Raw genomic sequence first — 25,805 nt, forward strand, 5'->3', positions numbered from 1 at the left:
TCCCCAGCCCAGTTAATAAACAAAATCTCCAGCAGTCGAAGTCCATCTAAACTCTTCCCATCCGCTGGGAGGTGAATGTGCTTCCCATGCATTCTCCTCCTCGGCCACACCTGACAGCGAAGGAACTTGCAAAAAGTAAAATACTCAATTCAGGCGAGACCTGTGATAGCTAACACACCGTCTATGAACTCCTCGACCCCCCCCCCACCCCCCACCAAGACCATCCAGATGTGTGGCAAGTGTGTGATATACAAAGGGGGCTAAGCCTGAAGCTTGTGCATTAAATGTGGCTTTTGTCCTGGGCAACAAACCTTGAAGCACCAGGATACAGTGATGTAGGGGACGTGGATAATAGTGGGGGTTCATGTGGCAACGAATTGGGGAAAATCGGTCTGTTGATTGTGTTCTGCACCATACCAGTGCCAATATTTTAACAAAGTCCCGTGACAAACCAAGAATAAAACCCACCAACTCCTCGCTTCCCAATGGAATAGACACAGAGCTTGAACTGCACATGGCATGCAGCAGATTCAGCGGAGCTCCGAGGAAGATTCTGAAACTCCTCCAACTTCTCTTTCAAATCTTCACTATTTTATCGATCCCATTTGTTATTGTTACAAAATTAAAGATAAAGAAACTTAAAAAAGAAAATCAATTCTTGAGACTTTGCTGCACGGCAAGACGGGAGATATCAGTGGCTCGCCCTGAGAGGGATTTGATGATGTGAGGAAAGTTCTCCGCTCCTATTTCACTTTAGCAACCCGCACTCTGAAGAAGACATCTAGCTGGTGGTGTTTTGTGCTCATTGTTTTCGTCGAGGCTCTCTCAGGGCACAAGCAATTTTCACAGCTCATCGTCACAAATCTCCGCACAGAAAATTCCCCTCAGGCCAGGAGGCACGAAAGGTTGATGGGGGAAAAAAATGATTGTTGTCTGAACTCAGCTAATGAGGTAGAAGCACTAGAAAACTGTACAGGACATCGCAGAGGCTACATTTTGTGGCTGCCCATCGGAGGCACAAGTTTGTGGACTTCACATTCAGAATGGGAAATGGCGCTGCACTCTCACAGACGCACAGCTTGCATCGTAGAAAGTCCTTTGCCGTGGTCAAACTGAGGGCAGGGATGGTGTCCTAGCTACTGCAGGTACAGCACAGATTAGATGCTGAGGGGAGTTCCAGAACAGCATTGCTGGAGACAATTTGCTCCTCAACCTGATCTTCAAACCATGTTGCCCATTGAACAAGTTAGGGGGCAGTCTGATTTCAGTAAGTCCATTTTACATCAAGCGGGATCCTTGCAACTCATGGTAGGGGTTCCATCTGTCCAGACCTCTCTGGATTTGGTACCAAACATGAAAAAAGCATCATCTAACCCATTATCAGGAATATCATTCCTTCAATGGCAGCGATGCCTCGAAAATGTCACCTCTGGACATTGCATAGTTGAAATAATGTGATTAAAATAAATTAAATTCTATCTATAATTCCTGGATAGCAGGCTTACCTCAAAAGAAAGTTAAGAACATGGGAAACCCACCGTTTGAAATCACATTTAGTGTTCAATTTAAACCAGCCTGACTTTGGCCCTCTATACAAGACTAACCCATCATTGAAGTAAAACAAAAGAGGTGCTATTGGAAAATTGTATGCTCAGTAGGAATTAATATCTATACAAAGTGCTTTTGAGGAGAGTTGCATCAACCAGCCAGTAACTTGCGTGGAGTGCAATGAATATTACTGAGGTGGTATCCTGTGTTATTGTGGTCCGCGGCTCCTTGGGACGGAGAAGATCTCTAATCAAGACCCTTCTGCCCAAACACGGTGTCGCAGCACTGCTCGCAAAATCGCACCCCGTGACAAGTTTTCATTTACCGCGCAACCCCTCCGATCGCCAAGACAGCCGGAGGTTTGTCCCTTTTTTGGGGATTACACAAAGTATGGGTTTGCAGAGAATTCTGACAGGAGAGGACAGCGATTGTCTCGGTCAGTAAGTAAGGCAGGGATTTAGAGGTCAGAGCGTGCATAGTATGCTACAATGCCAGCTCTTGCTGGGAAGAGCCACACTCAGGCAGCAAGATCAGCCCCATATTGAGGTGGCGGTACTGTTGGGGAACGCTCGCTGTCTATCCGTGTCCTCCATTTCAAGTGCGCTCTGTCCGGATTAAAGGAGGTACCGGGCCATTAGTTGCCGGGAATTCTGTAACCACATCCCTATCCCGGGATAACAGTAACACACGCGTTTACACTGTAGATCTTCAGTTGGCAAGTGCTATCAGATGAGTCGAATCAAGATCAAACCCGGCCGACATCCATATATACTTAGAGCAGGAGCCAATCTGATGGATTCCTTCCCAAGCCCCGAGAATTCCAATTGATCCAAGCCCGTCATCCGGCACAGACCCGGAATATTCCGCCTGAAACGCCGTCACATGCTGCGCGTCACGCGAATCGGAGGGGAAGTTGCAGAGGAAAAAGTTGTTACAACTAAAAATCACTTCCAACTTCAGTGAGAGTTTTAAGGGGTGGATTTTTTTAATTTTTGTTTTTTTTGTTAAAGTGCAAAAAAAAAACCGGTACCCCTTGAAACTCTCGCTGTTGCCACGGCACACACGGGGGGAAAAAACCTGCCAAACATCAGAAACCTGTCCGCACTTTTCAAGGTGGTTAAAATAATTCTAAAATTTTCCAGACTGTAATAAAAATTCCTCAACTAAATGATTTCAATTGATCCAGATTTTTTTTTTTTTTAAAGACACAGGTAGTAGGGGTCTTTCCATCACCACCGTTCCGTCTTCCCGTCCAAATCCTGCAAGGAACTACAGGTTCTAACCTACCTCAGTTCAAAGCTGCGAAAAATGCCCAATTTCCAGTATTAGTTCAGCTGCAGGGAACCAGACCCCCAAATACCCCATTCCCCAGACAAAAGTGAGTGTGTGGATTCCTGTTCCCCAATAGACACCTTTTCCCCCGAACGTCCATGACACCAATAGACACCTAACCCTTCATTAATGAGAGGATACTTCGACGGAAGGCTAGAGGACACTTTGTATTTTCTTTATAAAAGCAATTCTCTCACTTTGGCCCTCGACGTCAAATTCATCGCAATCCGATTCGGATAAATCACCATCCTTCCAGGAGTCAGAAATTCCTTTGTATGATATAATCCCTTTGCCATTCTGCAGTGTGTACACCTTCACTTTGCCAAACTGGAATCCAGACCTGACCTGAAGAACTATAAATATGATAAAAAAAACCATGATGATAAAGGCACAGATAGTCAACGCAAACCACACGGGTACGTGGGACACAGTTAACGGCTCGACCACCTCCTCGTCCTCCAGTGGTGACTCCCTGCTGACCTGCAGCTGAGGCGAGCAGCTCATTTCAGCTTCGTTGTAGCGCGAGTGCGGGAGGCAGGATAGGCAACGGGTGGAGGCGAAGCTGTTGCAGGTGCGGCACGAGGCATGGCAAGACACGCAGGCCAGCACCTTGGGAGGAACAATGTTATTCTCCAGGGGGCCGTCGATGATTCCTTTGTAAAAACCGTCTGGGCAATTCTCCACGCAGCTTTGCTGGTGCAGGAAGTACACATCTTTACATTCTGCGAGAGAAGAGAAGAGAAGTAAAGAGGTCAGGGACAATTCTCGTGGAGAGCACTCTGCAGCTGTAACTGATGGTCTGTAAAAGAACGTAAACGCAGAACCGCTCATTCACGCTAAATTCATTTTTGTTTCATTGCCTGTGGAGCCTCGAAGCTTTTCAACAAACTATAACATGGGGCGGCACGGTAGAGTTGATGCCTCACAGCACCAGGGACCCCGGGTCGATCCTGACCAGTGTTGCCTGCACAGAGTTTGTACGTTCTCTCTGTGACCACGATGCTTCGGATTCCTCCCGCACTCCAAAGACGTACAGGTTTGTGGGTCAATTTGGCTTTGGTAAAAATTGTAAATTGTTCCTAATGTGCAGGATAGTGCTCGTGTACGGGGTGGTCGGCGCGGACTCGGTGGGCCAAAGGGCCTGTTTCCGCGCTGTATCTCTAAACTACACTGATCTTTCAAACTAGGAAGATCCGTCAGATCATTTTAGAGTGTTTCTGTATACCAAGAGAGGATACAGTTCCATAACTCCTCTGCAGTTGTACAGAGCCCTAGTGAGACCACACCTGGAGTACTGTGTGCAGTTTTGGTCCTTAAATTTGAGGAAGGACATTCTTGATATTGAGGGAGTGCAGCATAGGTTTGCAAGGTTAATTCCCGGGATGGCGGGACTGTCATATGCTGAGAGAATGGAGCAGCTGGGCTGGAGCAACATGTTCCCGATGTTGGGGGAGTCCAGAACCAGGGGCCACAGTTTAAGAATAAGGGGTAAGCCATTTAGAATGGAGATGAGGAAACACTTTTTCTCACAGAGAGCTGTGAGTCTGTTGAATTCTCTGCCTCAGAGGGCGGTGGAAGCCGGTTCTCTGAATACTTTCAAGAGAGGGCTAGATAGGGCTCTTAAACATAGCGGAGTCAGGGGATTTGGGGAGAAGGCAGGAACGGGGTACTGATTGGGAATGATCAGCCATGATCACATTGAATGGCGGTGCAGGCTCAAAGGGCTGAATGGCCAACTCCTGCACCTATTGTCTATTGTCAGAGGGCACAGCCTCAGAATAAAAGGATATATCTTTGGAAGATGGGGAACAATTTACTGAGCCAGAGGGTGGTGATTCTGTGGAATTCATTGCCACAGACGGCTGCAGATGCCAAGTCATTGGGTATTTTTAAAGTGGAGATCAGGCATGATCTAATGGCCTAATTCTGCTTCTATGTCTTGATCTTATGATAGATGGATTTGACGACAACATTGTACCATTTCACTTTTAAATGCAAAGATAGGCAAAGACTTTTAAATGCAAAGTTAGGGGCGGCACGGTACAGTTGCTGGCTTACAGCTCCAGAGACTCGGGTTCGATCCTGACTACGGGTGCTGTCTGTACGGAGTTTGTACGGTCTTCCAGTGACCGTGTGGGATTTCTCCGCATGCTCTGGTTTTCTCCCACACTCCTAAGACGTACAGATTTGCAGGTTCATTGGCTTTGGTAAGAACTGTAAATTGTCCCTCGTACTAGTGTGTGGGGATCGTTGGTGGGCAGGGACTCGGTGGGCCGAAGGGCCTGTTCCCGCACTGTATCTCTAAACTAAACCAGGTCAGGATTGCAGGGATTATTTTCGCAATTGCTGCCATTTCTTGGTAACTGTTTGCAATAGTGAACGGTAATTAAATGTTCAGCTATTGGTGAGTAACACTGAAGCAAGACACGGCAGGTTAACCCTTGAATGCCAAGTTTGTCGGAGCATGAATGCTTGTCAACTGGAAGGTATTTAATGCTGTAACTAGCCTAAAGCGCTGTCATTGCTCCAAGTCAAACATTACAGGGCCAAACATTATTAACTTTGTTCTTTTCAATGGATTTCCCTTCTAATTGGTTATCTCCTCCACCACCCCTGCCTCCTGACACTGGCATTTGGAAAGGGCACTAATTAAAATTAAGCCAGTTTTGGACCTTGTCCAAAATAAAAATGATCAACATTCATTTAACAGCAAGTTGAGAGGCAACTTTGTCCACACAGAGGGATATGGAACGAGCTGCCAGAGGCGTGAGTTGAGGCAAGTACATTAACCACATGTTAAAGGCATTTGGACACGTGTTTGGACAGGGAAGGTTCACATGGATACGGGCAAATGGAACTAACATCTGAAGGGCCTGTCCCACTTGGGCGTCATTTGCGCGTCACGCAGATGGGCGCGCGAAGATTTTGTACGTCCCAAAATCCTGGGGCGACCACGTGTCACTGCCTACGTCACCACACACCATGTGCGCATAATGCGCACATCACGTGCGCGTGGTGACACGTAAATGATGTCCCGTAAATGACGCCCAAGTGTGACAGGCACTTTAGTAGTCATAGACAAGTTGGGCCAATGGGCCCGATTCCATTACAACTTAAAGGATCACTGCCATAATTTATATTAAATCGCTTATATATTTAGGAGATTCATTAAGATCACCAAACGATAATACCTCACACAAGCTCTGTACCAAGCTTCATGCTGTACAGACTGTGTCAATACTGATTTCCCAGTTAGACACAAAAAGCTGGAGTAACACAGCGGGTCAGACTGCATCTCTGGATGGCTTGTGATTCAGTCTGAAGAGGGGTCCCGACCCGAAACGTCACCTATTCCTTTTCTCCAGGGATACTGCCTGACCCACTGAGTTACTTCAGCTTTTTGTGTCTCTCTCCGGTTTAAACCAGCACCTGCAGTTCCTTCGTACTGATTTCACAGTTCCTATTTTACATTTTTTTTTAAATCAAAGAATATAAAAAGATGTTGGTTAATTTAAACCAAATATAAAATTGCCTGTGGACAACTTTCTCTAACCCGCAAACTCCAGTAAATATAGGAAGCACAAATGTGAAAGAGGTAGTAAAAATGTCCCAAAGACTAATTAGAATGACAAACTTCAAAGGCAGGCAATTCATTTTTTAAGCCACCTATTAAAAATCCCCCACATCTAAACATGGCTCAAAGGGAGATCAAAACAGCAGATTACTTTTCATGTTTAAGAAGGAACTGCAGATTTTGGAAAATCGAAGGTAGACAAAAATGCTGGAGAAACTTAGCGGGTGAGGCAGCATCTATGGAGCAAAGGAAATTTCCTTTGCTCCATAGATGCTGCCTCACATGCTGAGTTTCTCCAGCATGTTTGTCTACCTGCAAAAATATTGTTGCTGTTTCTCAGACTGATGTAGGGTGGGGGGAGAAGAAAGGAGAAAGGAAGAGGAGGAGCCAGAGGGCTGAGGGAGAGCTGAGAAGGGGAGGAGACAGCAAGGGCTATCGGAAATTTGAGAAGTCAATGTTTATGCCACTAGGGTGCAAACTGCCCAAGCGGAATACGAGGTGCTGCTCCTCCAATTTATGCTGGTGCACACTCTAGCCACGGAGGAGGCCCAGGACAGAAAGGTCGGATTCAGAATGGGAGGGGGAGTCGAAGTGCTGAGCCACAGGGAGATCAGGTTGGTTAATGCGGACCGAGCGGAGGTGTTTGGCGAAACGATCGCCAAGCCTACGCTTGATCTCACCGATGTAGATCAGCTGACATCTAGAGCAGCGGATGCAATGGATATGATTTAGGAGATGCAGGTGAACCTGAGTCGCACCTGTTAGTGTAGCTGCTTGGGTCCTTGATACAGCGCCATCGGCTCACCGAGTCTACACCGACATGCGATCCCCGCACACTAACACACACATCAGGGACAATTTTACACATACACCAAGCCAATTAACCTAGTTAACTTGTACGTCTTTGAAGCTTGGGTGGAAACCGAAGATCTCGGAGAAAACCCACGCAGTCACGGGGGGGAAGGTACAATCTCCGTACAGACAGCGCCTATAGTCGGGATCGAACCCGGGTCGGTCCAGATGATGGTTTACAAAAAAAGACATAAAGTGCTGGAGTAGCTCAGCAGGTCAGGCAGCATCTCGCGAGAACGTGGATAGGTTATGTTTCGGGTCGAGGCCCTTCGTCAGACTGAATCATTTTAATCCTGTCCATAGAGGGCGCTCCAGGGAAGACGGTTCGGCTGGCATTATTTTGCTGACTTACCCACACACACATGCTGAAAGTTCAGAGTCTTGCAGTTGGCAGGCAGCGTGATGTTGGCAGGATCAAGCTGGTCATCGGTCACTGCTGCTGTACCATAGAGGACCAGTGTAAACTGCCTCAGGGTTCCTGAACAAATAAGTATTGGTTGCAATTTAAAAAAAGATACATCTTTTTTTTTAAAACTACACACTTTTACAAAGATGTAAGAAAATGGCAAGAAAGTAAGGGGCTGTCTCACTTGGGCAACCTAATTGGCAAGTTTAGAAGAGTTTAAAAAAAAAAATGACATGTTGAAGACATCCTTTGACTGTGTAGAAGACCTCCTTTGACTATGTTGATGACTAGCTTCGACCAGCTATGACTAACTTTGGGAAAATTGGACAGTGGAGAGTGAAGATGACCTCCTTCAACTATGATGAGGACTATCTACAACCACCTTCGACTACCCTCGATTGCCTACGACTAACATGCCGACCTACTACGACTAAACCTACGAGTAAAAAAAGTATCAAATTTTTCCATGGCGACCTTTTTTTAAACTCGCCGGCGTTTTTTTTAACATATTGATAAGAATGGCGCGACCTAGCTGAGGCCTCGACTACGCGGAGACCACACTCGAGCATGAAGGAGAGGAGGAGCCAGAGGGGTCTCCAAAGTGTTGGAGTTACTCAGCGGGTGCAGCAGCATCGATGGAGCGAAGGAAATAAGCAACATTTCGTCCCGAAACCCTTTGAAACGTTGCCTATTTCCTTTGGGTTTCGGCCCGAAACGTTGCCTATTTCCTTCACTCCATAGATGTTGGAGAAACTCAGCGGGTGCAGCAGCATCTATGGAGCGAAGGAAATAGGCAACGTTTCGTCCCGAAACCCTTCGGGTTTCGTCCCGAAACGTTGCCTATTTCCTTTGGGTTTCGGCCCGAAACGTTGCCTATTTCCTTCGCTCCATCGATGCTGCTGCACCCGCTGAGTTTCTCCAGCACTTTTGTCTACCTTCCATTTTCCAGCATCTGCAGTTCCTTCTTAAACGCAAATGACTGTGAGGGAAGGCAGATACAAAAATGCTGGAGTTACTCAGCGGGGTCAGGCAGCGCCCCCTGGAGGCAAGGATTCAGACAAGATACAATGGCTCTCCATTGGAAATACAAACCATAGTTGTTTTGGTCAGACATGTTCTCCAGTTCCAGAAGCCACTCGCCGGTTGCTTTTTCGTCCCATGAATGCGTGGACATGAAGGCCCAGTCTGTAAATCCCTCAGACGAATAGTCACGTTGTCTGTCAGCATGAAAAACGTACAGCTCAGTACTTCAGGCACAACACCCATCAACAACACACATCCCCCCACCTCCCTGCTTTGTCATTCAGAAATTTCTGGCCACCACGTTATAGGAAAGATCTTCTTCTTGCGTATGGCGTGCACAGCCTAAAGTTGTAGGGCAACTTGTTCTATTTGATCTTACTTGATTCTGCACGGCAGGTTGTTTGCATCCGTCGAAACAGTGCGGACCACGTGAGGTTTGCAATCTCCCCACCCCAGGAAAGACATTGTCAAGCTGCAGAGAAATTGACGAGGATGTTGCCAGGACCCGAGGGTCTGAGCTTGTAGGGATAGGTTGAGTAGGCTGGGACTCTATTCCTTGGAGCGCAGGAGGATGAGGGGTGATCCTGTGGAGGTGTTTAAAGCCATGAATAGATGCACAGAGTCTCTTGCCCAGAGTAGGGGGATCGAGGATCAGAGGGCAGAGGTTTAAGGTGAAGGGGAAAATATATAATTCCTGCTCCTTCAACTCCATAAATGAGTGTACAGTCTGCTTCCCTGCTACCTCAGTTGCAATACAACGCTGAGAACTATATTCTGCACTCCGTATCTTTCCCTTTGCTCTACCTGCGGCACTAGAGTTTAGCTCCATTGCACTTGTGTATAATATTATCTGATTCGATTCGAGAGTACTTGAAACAATAGCGGAGTACTTTTCACTGTACCTCAGTACAGGACAATATAATAAACCTAAACCTATCTACACTGCACGCACAATAGGCAAAGTAATCAAAGACCACTCACACCCTGGCCATTCGCTCTTCCCCTCTCAGCCGTCAGGCAGAACATATTTTAATCTTGAAAGCACGCGCCACTAGATTCAGGAACAACTTCCTCCCTGCTGTTATCAGACTCTTGAATCGACAATAGACAATAGGTGCAGGGGCAGGCCATTTGGCCCTTTGAGCCAGCACCGCTATTCAATGTGATCATGGCTGATCATCAGCCCCCCGTCCCTGTCCTCTCCCCATATCCCCTGACTCCGCTATTTTTAAGAGCCCTATCGAGCTCTCTCTTGAAAGCATCCTGAGACCCTGCCTCCACCGCCCTCTGAGGCAGAGAATCCTACAGACTCTCATGTGCCAAGTTTGTAGGAAGGGGTGGGATATTGCAACCTTCACGTGGTCCACCCTGCTTCGACCAATGCAACCAACCCGACGTGCACAAACAAATACATGGAGTGTTTTGGTGTCTACAACTTTAGGCTGTGCACGCCAAACGCAAGTAGTAGTGTGGGGAGGAAACAGATACCAGTTTAAATCAGATAGGGACAAAAAGCTGGAGAAGGAAGAGTCTCGACCCAAAACTTTGCCTATTCTTATTCTCCAGAGATGCTATCTCCAAAATGTGATGGGTAGAGACTTAATGGGCTGAATGGCCTAATTCTGCTTCTGTCACTTATGATCTTATGACCCGCTGAGTTACTCCAGCTTTCTGTGCCCATCTCATACGCTAAGGATGAATTCCTCTTCACTCCATCTACCTCCGACATAAATCCAGGAGCAAACTTAATAAGTGTTTCCACCAGATTACTTGCACCTAAAGCAGTGCCGCAGTTTAAGAAGTTAGCTCACCACCACTTTCCAGGAGCAAATTAAAAAAAAATATATATATTTTGTTATATGGTTATATTATGCCCTGGCCTTCACTGATATCCAGGTCCCAAAAAACCCCAATAACTTCAGCCTCTCGTTATATGGCATTGCACTAAACTTTAAAATCCCCAATAAAAATAGACAATAGACAATAGGTGCAGGAGTAGGCCATTCGGCCTTTCGAGCCAGCGCCGCCATTCAATGTGATCATGGCTGATCATCCCCAATCAGTACCCCATTCCTGCCTTCTCCCCATATCCCCTGACTTCGCTATATTTAAGAGCCCTATCTAGCTCTCTCTTGAAAGCATCCAGAGAACCTGCCTCCACCGCCCTCTGAGGCAGAGAATTCCACAGACTCACCACTCTCTGTGAGAAAAAATGTTTCCTCGTCTCTGTTCTAAATGGGGGGTATGGAGAGAAGGCAGGTATATGATACTGAGTTGGATGATCAGTCATGATCATATTAAATGGTGGTGCAGGCTTGAAGGGCCGAATGGCCTACTCCTGCACCTATTTTTCTATGTTTCTATGTTTCTAAATGGCTTAATCCTTATTCTTAAACTGTGGCCCCTGGTTCTGGACTCCCCCAACATCGGGAACATGTTTCCTGCCTCTAGTGTGTCCAAGCCCTTAACAATCTTATATGTTTCAATGAGATGCCCTCTCATCTTTCCAAATGAAACAGTGACAATTTAAATTTAATCTATAGAAACTATAGTGTTGAATTGACTGTTTTCAGTCGCTCCAAAGGATATCATTCACGAATCAAAGGATAATATTCACAATGTGTCGCTGATTTTATTCAACAGTAAGTTCATACCTTAGTGGCAACAGAATAGACCTTGTCCCCATGGGGCTGGTGAGGTATAAAGCCAAGTCTCCACGCTTGCTAAATGATAGTGTGATCCTTGCCTGCACATGTTCTAAGGACTGAATAAAATTTGGTGTCCCCAGGCAAGCGTCGACACTCTTCCGTATTTCCAACCGCCTCTCGATATCCCTAAAACGGAAAGTGCAACATCAGACCATCACTTAAATAAAGGAAATGTCACAAAAACCTCTGAAGTCATTGTTCACATATACAATGCACACAAGATCAGTTAATTCTGTCCCAAGCTCGTGTAGAACCAGTCACATCCATGTTGGCTCAGTTTAGTTTAGAGGCACAGTGCGGAAACAGGCAGTTCGGTCCACGCCGACCAGCGATCCCCGCACACTTAAGCTACGGACAGTTTACAATTATACCAAGTCAATTAACCTACAAACCTTTAAGAAGGAACTGCAGATGCTGGAAAATCGAAGGTAGACAAAAAGGCTGGAGAAACTCAGCAGGTGAGGCAGCATCTATGGAGCGAAGGAAATAGGCAATGTTTCATCCTGAAACATTGCCTATTTCCTTCGCTCCATAGATGCTGCCTCACCTGCTGAGTTTCTCCAGCATTTTTGTCTAACCTACAAACCTGTACGTATTTGGAGTGTGGGAGGAAACTGGAGATCCTGGAGAAAACCCACGCAGGTCACGAGGAGAACACACAAACCCCATACAGGCAAGCACCCGAAATCAGGATTGAACCCGGGTGCCTGGCGCTAAGGCAGCAACTCAACTTCTAAGCCAACGTGCCACCCATAAAACTCTGGCCTTAAAAATGAGACAGTGAGAGTTTCCTCATCTCAGTCCTAAATGCCCTTCCTACACCTTATTCTTAAGCTGCGACCCCTGGTTCTGGACTCCCCCAACATGGGGAACATTTTTTCCCTGCATCTAGCCTGTCCAACCCCTTAAGAATTTGTGTAGGAAGGAACTGTAGATGCTGGTTTAAGTCGAAGGTAGACAGATATGTTTTTCCTTATCTTGGTCCTAAATGGTCTAGCCCTTAAACTATGACCCCCCTGGTTCTGGATTCCCTCAACATCAGGAACATTTTTCCTGCATCTAGCCAGTTCAATCACTTAATGGGGTGGGAGATTGCAACCTTCACATGGTCTGCCCGGTTTCGACGAATGCAATCAACCCGGCGTGCACAATCAAATAGAACAAGTTGTCCTGCAACTTTAGGCTGTGCATAGCCACACGCAAGAAGAAGAATCCCTTAAGACTGTTACATGTTTCTACAAGATCCCCTCTCATCCTTCTAAATTCCAGTGAATACAAGTCCAGTCGATCCATTTTTTCCAGCAGGTCGCTGGTACTGCACCACTGTGGCGCCCTAAACTGCATTTAAACTGGGGACAGTTGACAAACACACAGACACAACACAGTGAGCGAATGCAATAGCTGCACATTCACCTCATAGAGAGAGTGACAACTATGAAAGGCACACAGGGTGGAAGAATGGCAGCAACCTCGACACAAAAACCACTTGTCAAAGTCTCACAGTTTTGTGGTTAAAAACGCTGCCGACAATTCACTCCTCGCCCTTTGCGTGGGCATCTAATGTAGCTGTTAGCAAATTAGTAACGAGCAACTTCGAACATCTGCCGATTAGGGATCTGACAGCACACATCAGAGATAAAACTGGAGCAAACATGTTCCCAAAGAATTACATTTCCCAAAATTGCCGCTGGATGTTTGCCATGTACTTATTGTGGTTCAGAGCACACCCTTGAAACCCCGAGGCAAGCAGGTTTGATGGAGCAGGGTACACCTTGTGTGCATGGGACGAGTAAAAAGATAGCACCGCAACTGAAAGCTTTTCACCAGCTCAGTGCATCTCCGGGAGCGGAGGAGATGGCAAAAAGTTGTGACCACTGCCCAGTCCATCACCGGCGCTGACTTCCCCGCCATCGAAGGGATCTATCAAAGTCGCTGCCACAAACAGGCAGTCAACATCATGAAAGACCCACACCAACCTGGGTCATCTCACCACTGCCATCGGGAAGAAGGAGCCTGAAAACTGCAACGTCCAGGTTCAGGAACAGCTTCTTCCCTACAGCTATCAGGCTATTAAACACAACACCAAATAAGCTCTGAACGACAACAGACTATTTTTGATTGATTTTTATTATTTGTTGTCTGAAGAAGGGTTTCGGCCCGAAACTTTGCCTATTTCCTTCGCTCCGTAAATGCAGCTGCACCCGCTGAGTTTCTCCAGCTTTTTTGTGTACCTTCGATTTTCCAACATCTGCAGTTCCTTCTTCAATAGGCTATTTTTATTATTGCACTATATTTATTTATTGAGTATGCGTACATGTGTATATACCACACACTGAACCTTAGATCCCCGTGATGTACTATGTTCACATATTCTGTTGTGCTGCAGCAAGCAAGAATTTCATTGTCCCATCTGGACACATGACAATAAAGCACTCTTGACAATAAACGACACTAGTTTTGTTGTATAGATACACAATAGAGGGAATAACCATTAGTGCAAGATAAAATCTGATTAAAGATAGTCCCAGGGTCTCCAATGAGGTAGATAGCAGCTCAGGACTTTAGTGACTCAGTAGTTCTTGGTAGGATGGTTCAGTTGCCTGGGTGACCCTTCTTCAGCCTGAAGTTCCTTCAACAAATTGGTAGTTGAATCAGCAGTTGCTCGGAATACCCCCCAGGATATGCAGGGAGCTATCAGCTCCATGACTGAAAAAATGCACAGCTGTAAAGATTCGAGGAGCTGCAGATGCTGGAAGCTTGAGTAAAACGCAACATGCTGGAGGAACTTCAGTCTGAAGAAGGATCTCGACCTGAAAGGTCACCCATTCCTTCTCTCCAGAGAAGCTGCCCGTCCCGCTGAGTTACACCAGCTTTGTGTCGACCTTCCCTCTGCAGATGCTGCCGGACCCGCTGAGTTCCTCCAGCATGTCGCGTTTTACTTAAACTTCCAGCATCTGCAGCTCCCGGTGTCATTTCAGTCATGGCGCGAGTCATTCACTGCATATCCTGGAGGATAGTCCTAGCGACTGCTATTGCAACTGTGTACAATTTGTGGAACGAACATCATCGAGAATGGCAAGGATTCATTTATCCTCATTGCAGACACCCCAAAGTATTCAGACAAAATTCAGCATAACCAGAAGGAGCTACTCAAATGCAAGCAACTGTATCTGATGCTCCACACACTGCAAGCCTGTCCACAAGGCCCAGAAATAGCACTATTCTTGTATAATTAGAATGAAGGAAACTACTTATCTCAACAGCTGTTAATTTACTGACACTCCATAAATAGTGATAAGAATTTTTAAAAAGTGACGTTAAGTTCATTAGAAAATTGCACAGAACTGGTTATGTGACAGAAGCTCACATAGAAAATAGGTGCAGGAGTAGGCCATTCGGCCCTTCGAGCCTACATCACCATTCAATATGATCATGGCTGATCATCCAACTCAGTATCCTGTACCTGCCTTCTCTCGATACCCCCTGATCCCTTTAACCACAAGGGCCACAGCTAATTCCCTCTTAAATATAGCCAATGAACTGGCCTCAACTCACGGAGCTGTACATCAGGAATCTGGGCTGACACCCGATTTCATTCCAAGTTAAGGGCCTGTCCTACTTTCACGACCTAATTGACGACCTCTGCCGGGTTTGCCCTTGACTCATACCCGCAGCATGGTCATCATGAGGTCGTAGCAGGCCGTGATGCTAGTCGTAGGTACTCGTGGCATCAAGTAGGTCGGGGCGTTTTTTCTAGCCTAATGAAAAATGTCCACGAGTAAAAAAGGTCGTGAATTAGGTTGTTAAAGTGGGATGGGCCCTTCAGACACAACTGGATGTCACAGCTCATATTTCAGGCATCAATTACTTTTACATGGCACTGAAATTACTCATTTCTAATTTTTCCCACATAATAGGATGTTCACAAACAAATATGTCACGAATGGTGTTCTCTCAGGAGTGGTGGCAAGAAATCTATCATTCCCAGCCAATTTGAGGGGGAATTAGTGCAGAAAGGAACTGCAGACGAGGCTTTAAACCAAAGATAGACACAAAAAGCTGGAGTAACTGCGGGTCAGGCAGCATCTCTGGAGAAAAGGATAAGCAGACATTTCGAGTCTCAACCCAAAAGGTCACCTATCCCTTTTCTCCAGAGATGCTGTCTGACCCGCTGAGCACTCCAGCTTCTTGAGGTAGAATTATGCAGGTTAGTTCAAGAAACTGATAAAGACAATATCACATACGAGCAGAATTAGGCTATTCTGCCATCTGGTCCTCTCCGTAATGGCTGATCTACATTTCCCGCACAATCCTATTCTCCTGCCTTCTCTCTGTAACCTTGACATCCTTGCTAATCAAAAACCTACCAATCTCTGTTTTAAGACATGGTCTCCACAGATGTCTGTGGCAATGAATTCCACAGATTCACCACCATCTGGTTGAAGAAATTCTTCTTCATCGCCATTCTGAAGGTACGTCCTTTTATTCTGAGACTGTGCCATCTATTCCTAGACTTCCCAACATCCACTCCACATCCACTCTATCTAGGCCTGGAGGAAATGTTGGTTGGAAGAAAGTTGCTTTTCCTGACTTTAGACCCAGGACATACAGCGTGGAAACAGGCCCTTTGGCCGCGCCGACCAACAATCTGTACACTGGCACTATCGTACACACAAGGGACAATTTACATTTTTAACCAAAGCCAATTTAAACTACAAAAGTGTACGTCTTCGGAGTGTGGGAGGAAACTGGAGCAGCCATGGAAAACCTGCGCAGTCACATGCAGAACGTACAAACACCACCCACGGTCAGGATCAAACTCGGGTCTCTGGCGCAGTAAAGCCCCTGTTCCACTGTACGAGGTAATTCACGAGTTCTCCCGCGTTTTCCCCCCGATTCGAACTCGGAGAATGTCCATAGCGGGTCCGTAGGAGTTCGTGGATGTCTCGTAATGACCAACTACGAGTAAAAAACAACCATTTTTTTCATCGCGAGTATTTTTTTTTTTTTTAAACTCGTGGACATTTTTTTTACAGGGATGAAAAATCGTCACGAGTTTACCGGACGTCCTGAGTACCTACCGTTAGCATTACGCGCCGCTACAGGACATAGACAGACCCGCTATGGACATTCTCAGAATTCGAATCAGGGGAAAACTCGGTAGAACCCGTGAATTCCTTCGTACAGTGGGACAGGGGCTTAAGGCAACAATACCACAGTGCTGTTATGTTTAAGAAAGAACTGCAGATGCTGGTAAAATCAAAGGCAGACACAAAATGCTGGAGTAACTCAGCGGGTGAGGCAGCGTCTATGGAGAGAAGGAAATGGTGACATTTCGGGTCAAGACCTTTCTTCAGCCATGGAGCCACCCCACAAACTCATCTCCCTCCCAATTTGAGGCCTGTGTTTGTGCTGAATCCACCCATTTCAAAGCCGGGTCTTCTGAGGCGTGTGATTCCTTTCTCCTGTGCTTTATTTAATTGGGTTTGATATTTTCCCCAATAGGAAACAGGCTTTACACTCAAATCTTCTCCACAGAATAACTAGAACTGAGGGGACAAGAGGGGTAAAACTCTTGTGGGAAAAGTGTTTCTGCAGTCAAGAAGTAAGCAGCCTTTTGAAGTTCATGTCAGGATTTCGTTTCTTTACATCCTTGTTGAAGCAAATTGGCAGAAAGACAGAGGGGAACTATGGCAGATCTATTGCAGGGGCTCACTAATCACATGGCTGACAGACACAACCGTCCTTTCATTAGAAATAGGTTGGTAGCCAAATCAGTAGCTTGGTTCTTAAATATATTCACAGCGATTCAACTTTCAACACAACTGCCTTTAACTCTGTTGCTGCACCAGCAGACACTGCTCTGTGGCAACTGATCTGCCAGCTTGACGCTACAAGAATCCTCAGCACAATGACTACACGTATACACTGGTAAATGAAACGATAAAATACCCAGTACCAGCACATTTAATGGCCTGTCCCACTGCGGCGACCTAATTGGTGAGTTTAGAAGAGTTTAATAAATGTCATATTGAAGACTAGCTGCGACTAGCTTCGGGAAAATTGGACAACGAATAGTGGAGTGTGAAGACGATCTCCTTCGACCTTCCTTCGACTATAACCATATAACAATTACAGCATGGAAACAGGCCATCTCGGCCCTACAAGTCCGTGCCGAACAACTTTTTTTCCCCTTAGTCCTACCTGCCTGCACTCATACCATAACCCTCCATTCCCTTCTCATCCATATGCCTATCCAATTTATTTTTAAATGATACCAATGAACCTGCCTCAACCACTTCCACTGGAAGCTCATTCCACACCGCCACCACTCTCTGAGTAAAGAAGCTCCCCCTCATATTACCCCTAAACTTCTGTCCCTTAATTCTGAAGTCATGTCCTCTTGTTTGAACCTTCCCTATTCTCAAAGGGAAAAACTTGTCCACATCAACTCTGTCTATCCCTCTCATCATTTTAAAGACCTCTAACAAGTCCCCCCTTAACCTGCTGCGCTCCAGAGAATAAAGACCTAACTTATTCAACCTATCTCTGTAACTTAGTTGTTGAAACCCAGGCAACATTCTAGTAAATCTCCTCTGTACTCTCTCTATTTTGTTGACTATGATGAAGACTATCTACGACTAACTTTGACTACCCTCGATTACCTACGACTAACATGCTGACCTACTTCGATGAAACCTACGAGTAAAAAAAACAAATTATTTTTTCCATGGCGACCTTTTTTTTTTTACTCGCTGGCATTTTTCAACATGTTGAAAAATCCGCCACGACCTAGCTGAGGCCTTGAGTACGCGGGGACTACTCTCAAGCATGAAGGAGAGTTGCAAAGACCTCCTACGACCTGGTGTCGGCCATACTGTGAGTATGAGTCGAGGGCAAACTTCTAAACTCGCGGATTAGGTCGCCGCAGTGGGACAGCCCCTTTAGGACGCCTAATGGAAAATTGTCTAGTTTATTAGTTGAGTTTTACATTCACTCAGTTGGTCGATAACGTTTGAAGATTAAATTTAGAACATCGACCAGTTGAGTGGTTCTACAATAACAACAATGTAATAGTGACTTGTTCACAAAATCCCATATTTCCACAATCCCACAAACAAACAAAAACGTTTAGGTAAATGGTATCAAATGTTGGTACAACTGCACCTTTGCGAGAAGTGCCATTAATAAAGCTCCACTTACTTTGGCTCAGAGGTGATAACAATGACACATTTGCGCTGATTCCCCACATTGGTCCAGTTTTTAGCCAGTTCAACCATCGCTCCAGCATTCAGAAGTCCATAGCCATAGGAGTGACTGACTGTAAGGACAGGGAAACATCACACTCAGACACCGTAGAGCAATAACCTGCCTCTTTCGCACGGATGCATTACATTAGGGCTGCATACGCTTAGTATTTTAAGAAAAGGGTAAGAGAGATATGGGTCAGGCACGGGCAAAAGGGACCAGACTTTAGAAATACAGTATGGAAACAGGCCCATCGGCCCATCGAGTCCGTGCCGACCAACCATCATCCCGTACACTCACATTATAATGAACAATTTACAGAAGCTACAACCCTGCACGTCTTTGGAGAGTGGGAGGAAACCGGAGCACCCGGAGAAAACCCGTATGGTCACAGGGAGAATGTACAAACTCTGTACAGACAGTGGTCAAAATCGAACCCGGGTCTCTGGCGCTGTAAGACAGCGGCTCTACCGCTGTGCCACTGTGCTGCCCTGACGCCGCTTGGATGGGGCGTGTGGTCAACATAGATTAGTTGGGCCGAAGGGCCGGTTTCCTTGTTTCATGACCATGACTGTAAAACCCATTACAGTCTCTATGATAGAACGAGGCAGAATGGAGTTGGGGGAGGGGGTTGATGAAGAGAAGCAAAGGCAAAAGGAATTGGGCTAAGCAGGGACAGTGGTATTAGTCCACCCAACCCCTGCACAAGTTTTTCCAACTTCTGCCATCAGGCCGCCGATATAAAGTCCCCCTATCCAAGAAAAACATCCACACAAAAACTCATTCATACCCATTGCCATAAACAGCTTAAATAAAAAATGAACAATGGACAAATTAACCCTGACGCAATTGTCACTTTACACGTATCCACAACTTTTATCTTGTCTATTTTTAGAAACATAGAAATAAGGTGCAGGAGTAGAGGCCATTCGGCTCTTCGAGCCTGCACCGCCATTCAATATGATCATGGCTGATCATCCAACTCAGTATCCCGTACCTGCCTTCTCTCCATACCCTCTGATCCCCTTGGCCACAAGGGCCACATCTAACTCCCTCTTAAATATAGCCAATGAACTGTGGCCTTAACTACCCTCTGTGGCAGAGAGTTCGAGAGATTCACCACTCTCTGTGTGAAAACATCTTTATATTTGCTTTTAAGATCGATACACACTGTGTGTGCTCGCAGAAATCTGTGCTGTACGACTGCTTATCAGTACATTGTCCTGTCTATATGTTGAGCCACGTCAAAGAAGTTTTTCTGTTACGACAGACAATAAAGTTTTCTGAATCTGAATCTGATAATGACTGAAAAGTCGATTCTCTTTCCAACGTAACTATAAGAAATCAAATGACAATATCGTCGCCAAAATCAGTGGAGTGGAGAAAGCTCAAGAGATGCGAGGTCATGGTATCCTGCCTTCCATGTGGGGTCCAAACTGATGCAGTTGACACCACAAACACTAAATGCCTTTGCCTGGTTTTATTTTTCCATCTGTGAGCGAACCTGATGTAAAATGACACCAAGAAGGACAACGAATAAAAGGAGTACAAGGGTAGAGTTGCTGCCTCACAGCGCCCGAGGCCTGGGTTCAATCCTGACTACAGATACTGTCTGTACGTTCATTTTCCCTGCGACCACGTGAGTTTTCTCCGGGTGCTCTGGTTTCCCCCCCCCACACTCCAAGGACATGCAGGTTTGTAGGTTTGTGTTTCAAGAAGGAACTGCAGATGTTTGAAAATCGAAGGGAGACAAAAATGCTGGAGAAACTCAGCGGGTGCAGCAGCATCTATGGAGCGGAGGAAATAGGCCCTTTGGGTTTCAACCCGAAACGTTGCCTATTTCCTTTGGGTTTTGGCCCGAAATGTTGCCTATTTCCTTCGCTCCATAGATGCTGGAGAAACTCAGCGGGTGCAGCAGCATCTATGGAGCGAAGGAAATAGGCAACGTTTCGGGCCGAAACCCTTTGGGTTTCAACCCGAAACGTTGCCTATTTCCTTTGGGTTTTGGCCCGAAACGTTGCCTATTTCCTTCGCTCCATAGATGCTGCTGCACCCGCTGAGCTTCTCCAGCATTTTTGTGTACCTTCAGGTTTGTAGGTTAATTGGCTTCTGTAAATTGTCCCTGGTAAGTAGGATAGTGCTGGTGTGTGTGGGCAGTGGCTGTCAGCGGGACTCGGTGGCTGTATCTCCAAAGACTAAAGCAGGTTTACCAGGATGGTGGCTGGAGAGGCCGGGGGTTGTTTTGCCTGGAGCGGAAAAGGCGAAGGGCATGTGGTGGAGGTACACTAAATCGTGAAGGGCACAGACTGTTGGGAACTCTCCCATGACAAAGGATGCAGTTTAAGGCAAGGAGCACGAGGGTTAGAGGGCTTTGGAACAACTAGATTAATTAGCTTGTGTAAATTGTTCATTATAACGTGAGTGTACGAGATGATCGGTGGTCGGCACGGACTCGATGGGCCGATGGGCCTGTTTCCATACTGTATCTCTAGAACACAGTAGTGGAGGAAAGTACTCAGACATTTAATAAATATCCAGACGAGCATTGGAATTATGTAGAAACATAGAAAGAGGTGCAGGAGTAGGCCATTCGGCCCTTCGAGCCTGCACCGCCATTCAATATGATCATGGCTGATCATCCAACTCAGTATCCCACCCCTGCCTTCTCTCCATACCCCCTGATCCCTTTAGCCACAAGGGCCACATCTAACTCCCTCTTAAATATAGCCAATGAACTGGCCTCAACTACCTTCTGTGGCAGAGAATTCCACAGATTCACCACTCTCTGTGTAAAAAAATGTTTTTCTCATCTCAGTCCTAAAATATTTCCCCCTTATCCTTAAACTGTGACCCCTTGTTCTGGACTTTGTCCCCAACATTGAGAACAATCTTCCTGCATCTAGCCTGTCCAACCCCTTAAGAATTTTGTAAGTTTCTATAAGATCCAAAATTAAAGCATCATAGATGACAGACCAAGGGTGGGCACATGGGATCAGAATAAAAAGGTATTAGATGGATAGCATAGCCACGGTGGGCAGAAGGGCCTGCTACGCTGCTCCACACCTCTGAAATTTGACACAATTGAGCTACAGAAGGAAATAAGGACAAAGTGGCCAAAAGTTGGTCAAAGAGGCCTGAAGGTTTTAAGTTGCATTGGCCGTGAAATAGGATGTGTTATTGGAAGGAGGAAGTGAGGTTAATAGGAGGAAGTACATTGTAAAAGCTGGACACAGTGTTATATTGAGGCAAGGCCTCCCTCCACATACAGCATGATGGAAAGATTCACTGAACATACTGTTCTCATTAACACTCTTTGCAAAAGATGTACTTGTCTTAGCAAACCCATTTTGCAAGCTAATGTGAGAAAACAAACACGATTACAATCGACAGAGAGGAAAATGCATACATACCCGATTGAAACGCAGATTTGAATGGTAATGGCAAAACAAAAAATGGATTCAAGATATAAAGAGAATTACCAAACATCTGACCTAACTCTCGGAGGGACCTTTTGACTCATTGACCAGTCGATGCTGAAACCAGCTAGGCAGACGAGAGGGAGAATCATCAGGAGATAGACACAAAAAGGTGTAGTGACTCACTTGAGAAAAGGAATAGGTGACGATTCGGGTCGTGACTCTTCTTCAGACTGAGAGTCAGGGGAGAGGGGAACGAGAGGTATAGACGGTGGGATAGAGAGATGTAGAACATCCTCCACATTTGGTGGATAGCAGGCTGCAGCAGTAGAGTTAGCTGCCCGGGATGAGCTGAATCAACACCGGGTGGGAAAGAACTGCAGATGCTGGTTTAAATCGAAGGCAGATACAAAATGCTGGAGAAACTCAGCGGGACAGGCAGCATTTCTGGAGGGAAGGAGCGGGTGTCGTTTCGGGTCAAGGCCCTTCTTTATTCTGACCCGAAACGTCACCCGTTCCTTCTCTCCAGAGATGCTGCCTGTCCCGCTGAGTTACTCCACCATTTTGTATCTGTCTTTGAATCAACACTCTCTTACCCTTGACTTTGGTTTCATAACCAGCAGCAAACAACGAGTATAAACAGACTCGGCTTGTACTCGCTAAAATTTAGAAGATTGAGGGGGCATCTTATAGAAACTTACAAAATTCTTAAGGGGTTGGACAGGCTAGATGCAGGAAGATTATTCCCGATGTTGGGGAAGTCCAGAACAAGGGGTCACAGTTTAAGGATAAGGGGGAAGTCTTTTAGGACTGAGATGAGGAAATCATTTTTTACACAGAGAGTGGTGAATCTGTGGAATTCTCTGCCACAGAAGGTAGTTGAGGCCAGTTCATTGGCTATATTTAAGAGGGAGTTAGATGTGGCCCTTGTGGCTAAAGGGATCAGGGGGTATGGAGAGCAGGTAGGTACAGGATACTGAGTGGGATGATCAGCCATGATCATATTGAATGGCAGTGCAGGCTCGAAGGACCGAATGGCCTCTACTCCTGCACCTATTTTCTATGTTTCTATAAAGGGCCCGGGGGCATTGTTAGCCGTGGGATAGTTGAGAATGAGTTGCAATGAGACTCAATAAGAGAGGCTAGTTTCTTGCTGCCAATGGCTGCTATGTTTCTATGTTAATGAATGCAGGCAGGCAGGTAATTCATTAACTTTATGTGAAATAGTGCCTGAGCCTCGAGACCGTGCGAACGGTTGTCTCAACTTCCACCACAAAACACTTCAAACAGGCGGTCGTTACCTTTGCGGCCAACTCCATTTGTAATCCAGTCCTTGGAGGAGAGGTGGGCTGGTTTGGATGTCCGGACTACAAGGTGTTGCATGTCCCGCCAGGTCAGGTTCTTACTTTGGAGGGAAGAGAGGAAGAATTGCAGTCAATCTGATGAGCTTCTTAGCAGCACTGGTAATGCCGAGTACAATTTTCCACAGGGAACGGCTCCCTTGTTCTTCTATGTCAGAAATTAAGAGAATAGCATTTTGCAAAGGATGGCAACTGGAGCAATTTAGACGGCCCAGCTTTGGAGATACCTGGCAAAGGTCATCAACTGAACCCGGTGCAGTCTTGGGGAATGGCCACAGCTCACGGGGCCCGCCCACCATCGCATACACAAGGACAAGACCCCATGCAAAAGATAGTTCTGTTTCATTTAGCATTGCCATGTGTACCGAGGTACAGCAAAAAAAAGCTTTTTTGACAGCACTAACATCAGTCTTGGAACGTGCATGAAAAATGTTGATTACATGTGATAAAAAGACAAATAGAAAGTCTCATTCCATGAATGGCGGCATTTGAACGTGGATTATACATTTAGCTAATTGAATTATTTAAATATATGAGGTAGACAAAAGTGCTGGAGAAACAGCGGGTGCAGCAGCATCTATGGAGCAAAGGAAATAGGCAACGTTTCGGGCCGAAACCCTTCTTCAGACTCCGTTTTGTTTCTTCAGATTTTCTTTGATTTTCCAGCATCTGCAGTTCCTTATTAAACAAATGATTTAAATATATGATTGGAATGTCTCTGCTGAAGCACGCCTATGCCGTACGCACTCGTTTTCTGGGAAGGAGGAGAAACTCGCCAGGCAAGATATCATGACTGTAATTAATTCTCTTGAAAGGTCAACAACATGAAGCACCATGTGTAGGAAGGAACCGCAGGTGCTGATTGAAATCGAAGAGAGACACGAAATGCCAGAGTAACTCAGCGTGACAGGCAGCGTCTCTGAAGAGAAGGAATGGGTGACGTTTTGGCTCAAGGCCCTTCTTCAGACTGATCAGACTGAAGCAGGGTCTCGACCCGAAACGTCACCCATTCCTTCTGTCCAGAGATGCTGCCTGTTCCTGCTGAGTTCCTCCAGTATTTTGCGCCTATCTTCAACATGAAACATTATCTCGATGCTGCCTGACCGCACAGTTAAAGTATAAGGAGTAAGCCATTTAGAACGGAGGCGAGGAAACACTTTTTCTCACAGAGAGTGGTGAGTCTATGGAATTCTCTGCCTCAGAGGGCAGTGGAGGCAGGTTCTCTGGATGCTTTCAAGAGAGAGCTAGATAGGGCTCTTAAAAATAGCGGAGTCAGGGAATATGGGGAGATGGCAGGAACGTGGTACTGAATGGGGATGATCAGCCATGATCACATTGAATGGCAGTGCTGGCTCGAACGGCCAAATGGCCTCCTCCTGCACCTATTGTCTATTGACCTGCTGATCATTTCCAACAATTTTGGTCTATAGTTTGGATTCCTTGCATCTGCGGTTCGTTTGGTGGATCATGGAAACTGGTGGGTTGTTGTTGCCTTGGCCGTGAGCCAAGAGCTGCTGCCATTTGAGGGCAGAGGAACTCGTAACAATGCTAAACTCAAACGCGGGATGAGAGAAAGTTAGAAGGCAGAAAGCCCGACTCACTGGCGATCGTATTCATTTGCGATTGAGGTATCAAGCATTGGCCTCCAGCTCTGACAGCATGGCAACACACGAGTCAGGCATGAAAAATGAAACTTGTGAATTTATGGAATTCCCTGCCACAGAGGGCAGTGGAGGCCAAATCACTGGATGGAGAGTTGGATAGAGCTCTAGGGGCTAGTGGAGTCAAGGGATATGGGGAGAAGGCAGGCACGGGTAATTGATAGGGGACGATCAGCCATGATCACAATGAATGGCGGTGCTGGCTCGAAGGGCCGAATGGCCTCCTCCTGCACCTATTTTCTATGTTTCTAGTAGGAACCAAATACCAGGAGGTGGAGAGAGAGAGGAGATGGAGAGTGCAATTGGGCAGCAGACGAGGCCAATATGGGACAACAAAGAATTCCACAGATTCACCTCCCTCTGACTAAAGACATTTCTCCTCATCTCCTTCCTAAAAGAACGTCCTTCAATTCTGTGGCTATGAGCTCCAGTCCTAGACTCTCCCACTAGTGGAAACATCCTCCCCACATCCACTCGATCCAAGCCTTTCACTATTCTGTATGTTTCAATGAGGTCCCCCCCCCCCCCCCCCCCCCCCCCCCCCCCTCCCCCCCCATTCTTCCAAACTCCAGCAAGTACAGGCCCCAGTGCCGACCAACTCTCATCATAGGTTAAAGTGAGAGGTTGTACATTTGAGTAGAAGGAATGAAAAAGCAGACTCTGATCTCAATGGTCA

The 25,805-nt window shown here is 46.2% G+C and overlaps 1 protein-coding gene across 1 annotated transcript in view; it reads right to left on the bottom strand.

Annotated features, from left to right (window-relative positions):
- Positions 1–2,974: 2,974 nt before the first annotated feature.
- The window catches only part of furina (furin (paired basic amino acid cleaving enzyme) a), a 107,675-nt gene continuing 84,844 nt past the window's right edge, over positions 2,975–25,805 (bottom strand). The window contains exons 10-15 of the mRNA XM_055662599.1: positions 23,409–23,512; positions 18,647–18,764; positions 11,390–11,569; positions 8,805–8,929; positions 7,659–7,784; positions 2,975–3,602 (exon numbers count right to left, since the gene is read on the bottom strand). Of these exons, the coding sequence (XP_055518574.1) occupies positions 3,034–3,602; positions 7,659–7,784; positions 8,805–8,929; positions 11,390–11,569; positions 18,647–18,764; positions 23,409–23,512 (1,222 nt within the window). The 3' untranslated portion in view covers positions 2,975–3,033. The remainder of the gene's footprint in view (positions 3,603–7,658; positions 7,785–8,804; positions 8,930–11,389; positions 11,570–18,646; positions 18,765–23,408; positions 23,513–25,805) is intronic.

This window comes from Leucoraja erinacea, chromosome 36 (assembly GCF_028641065.1).
Source record: "Leucoraja erinacea ecotype New England chromosome 36, Leri_hhj_1, whole genome shotgun sequence".
In the NCBI taxonomy this organism is placed as follows: Eukaryota; Metazoa; Chordata; class Chondrichthyes; order Rajiformes; family Rajidae; genus Leucoraja; species Leucoraja erinaceus.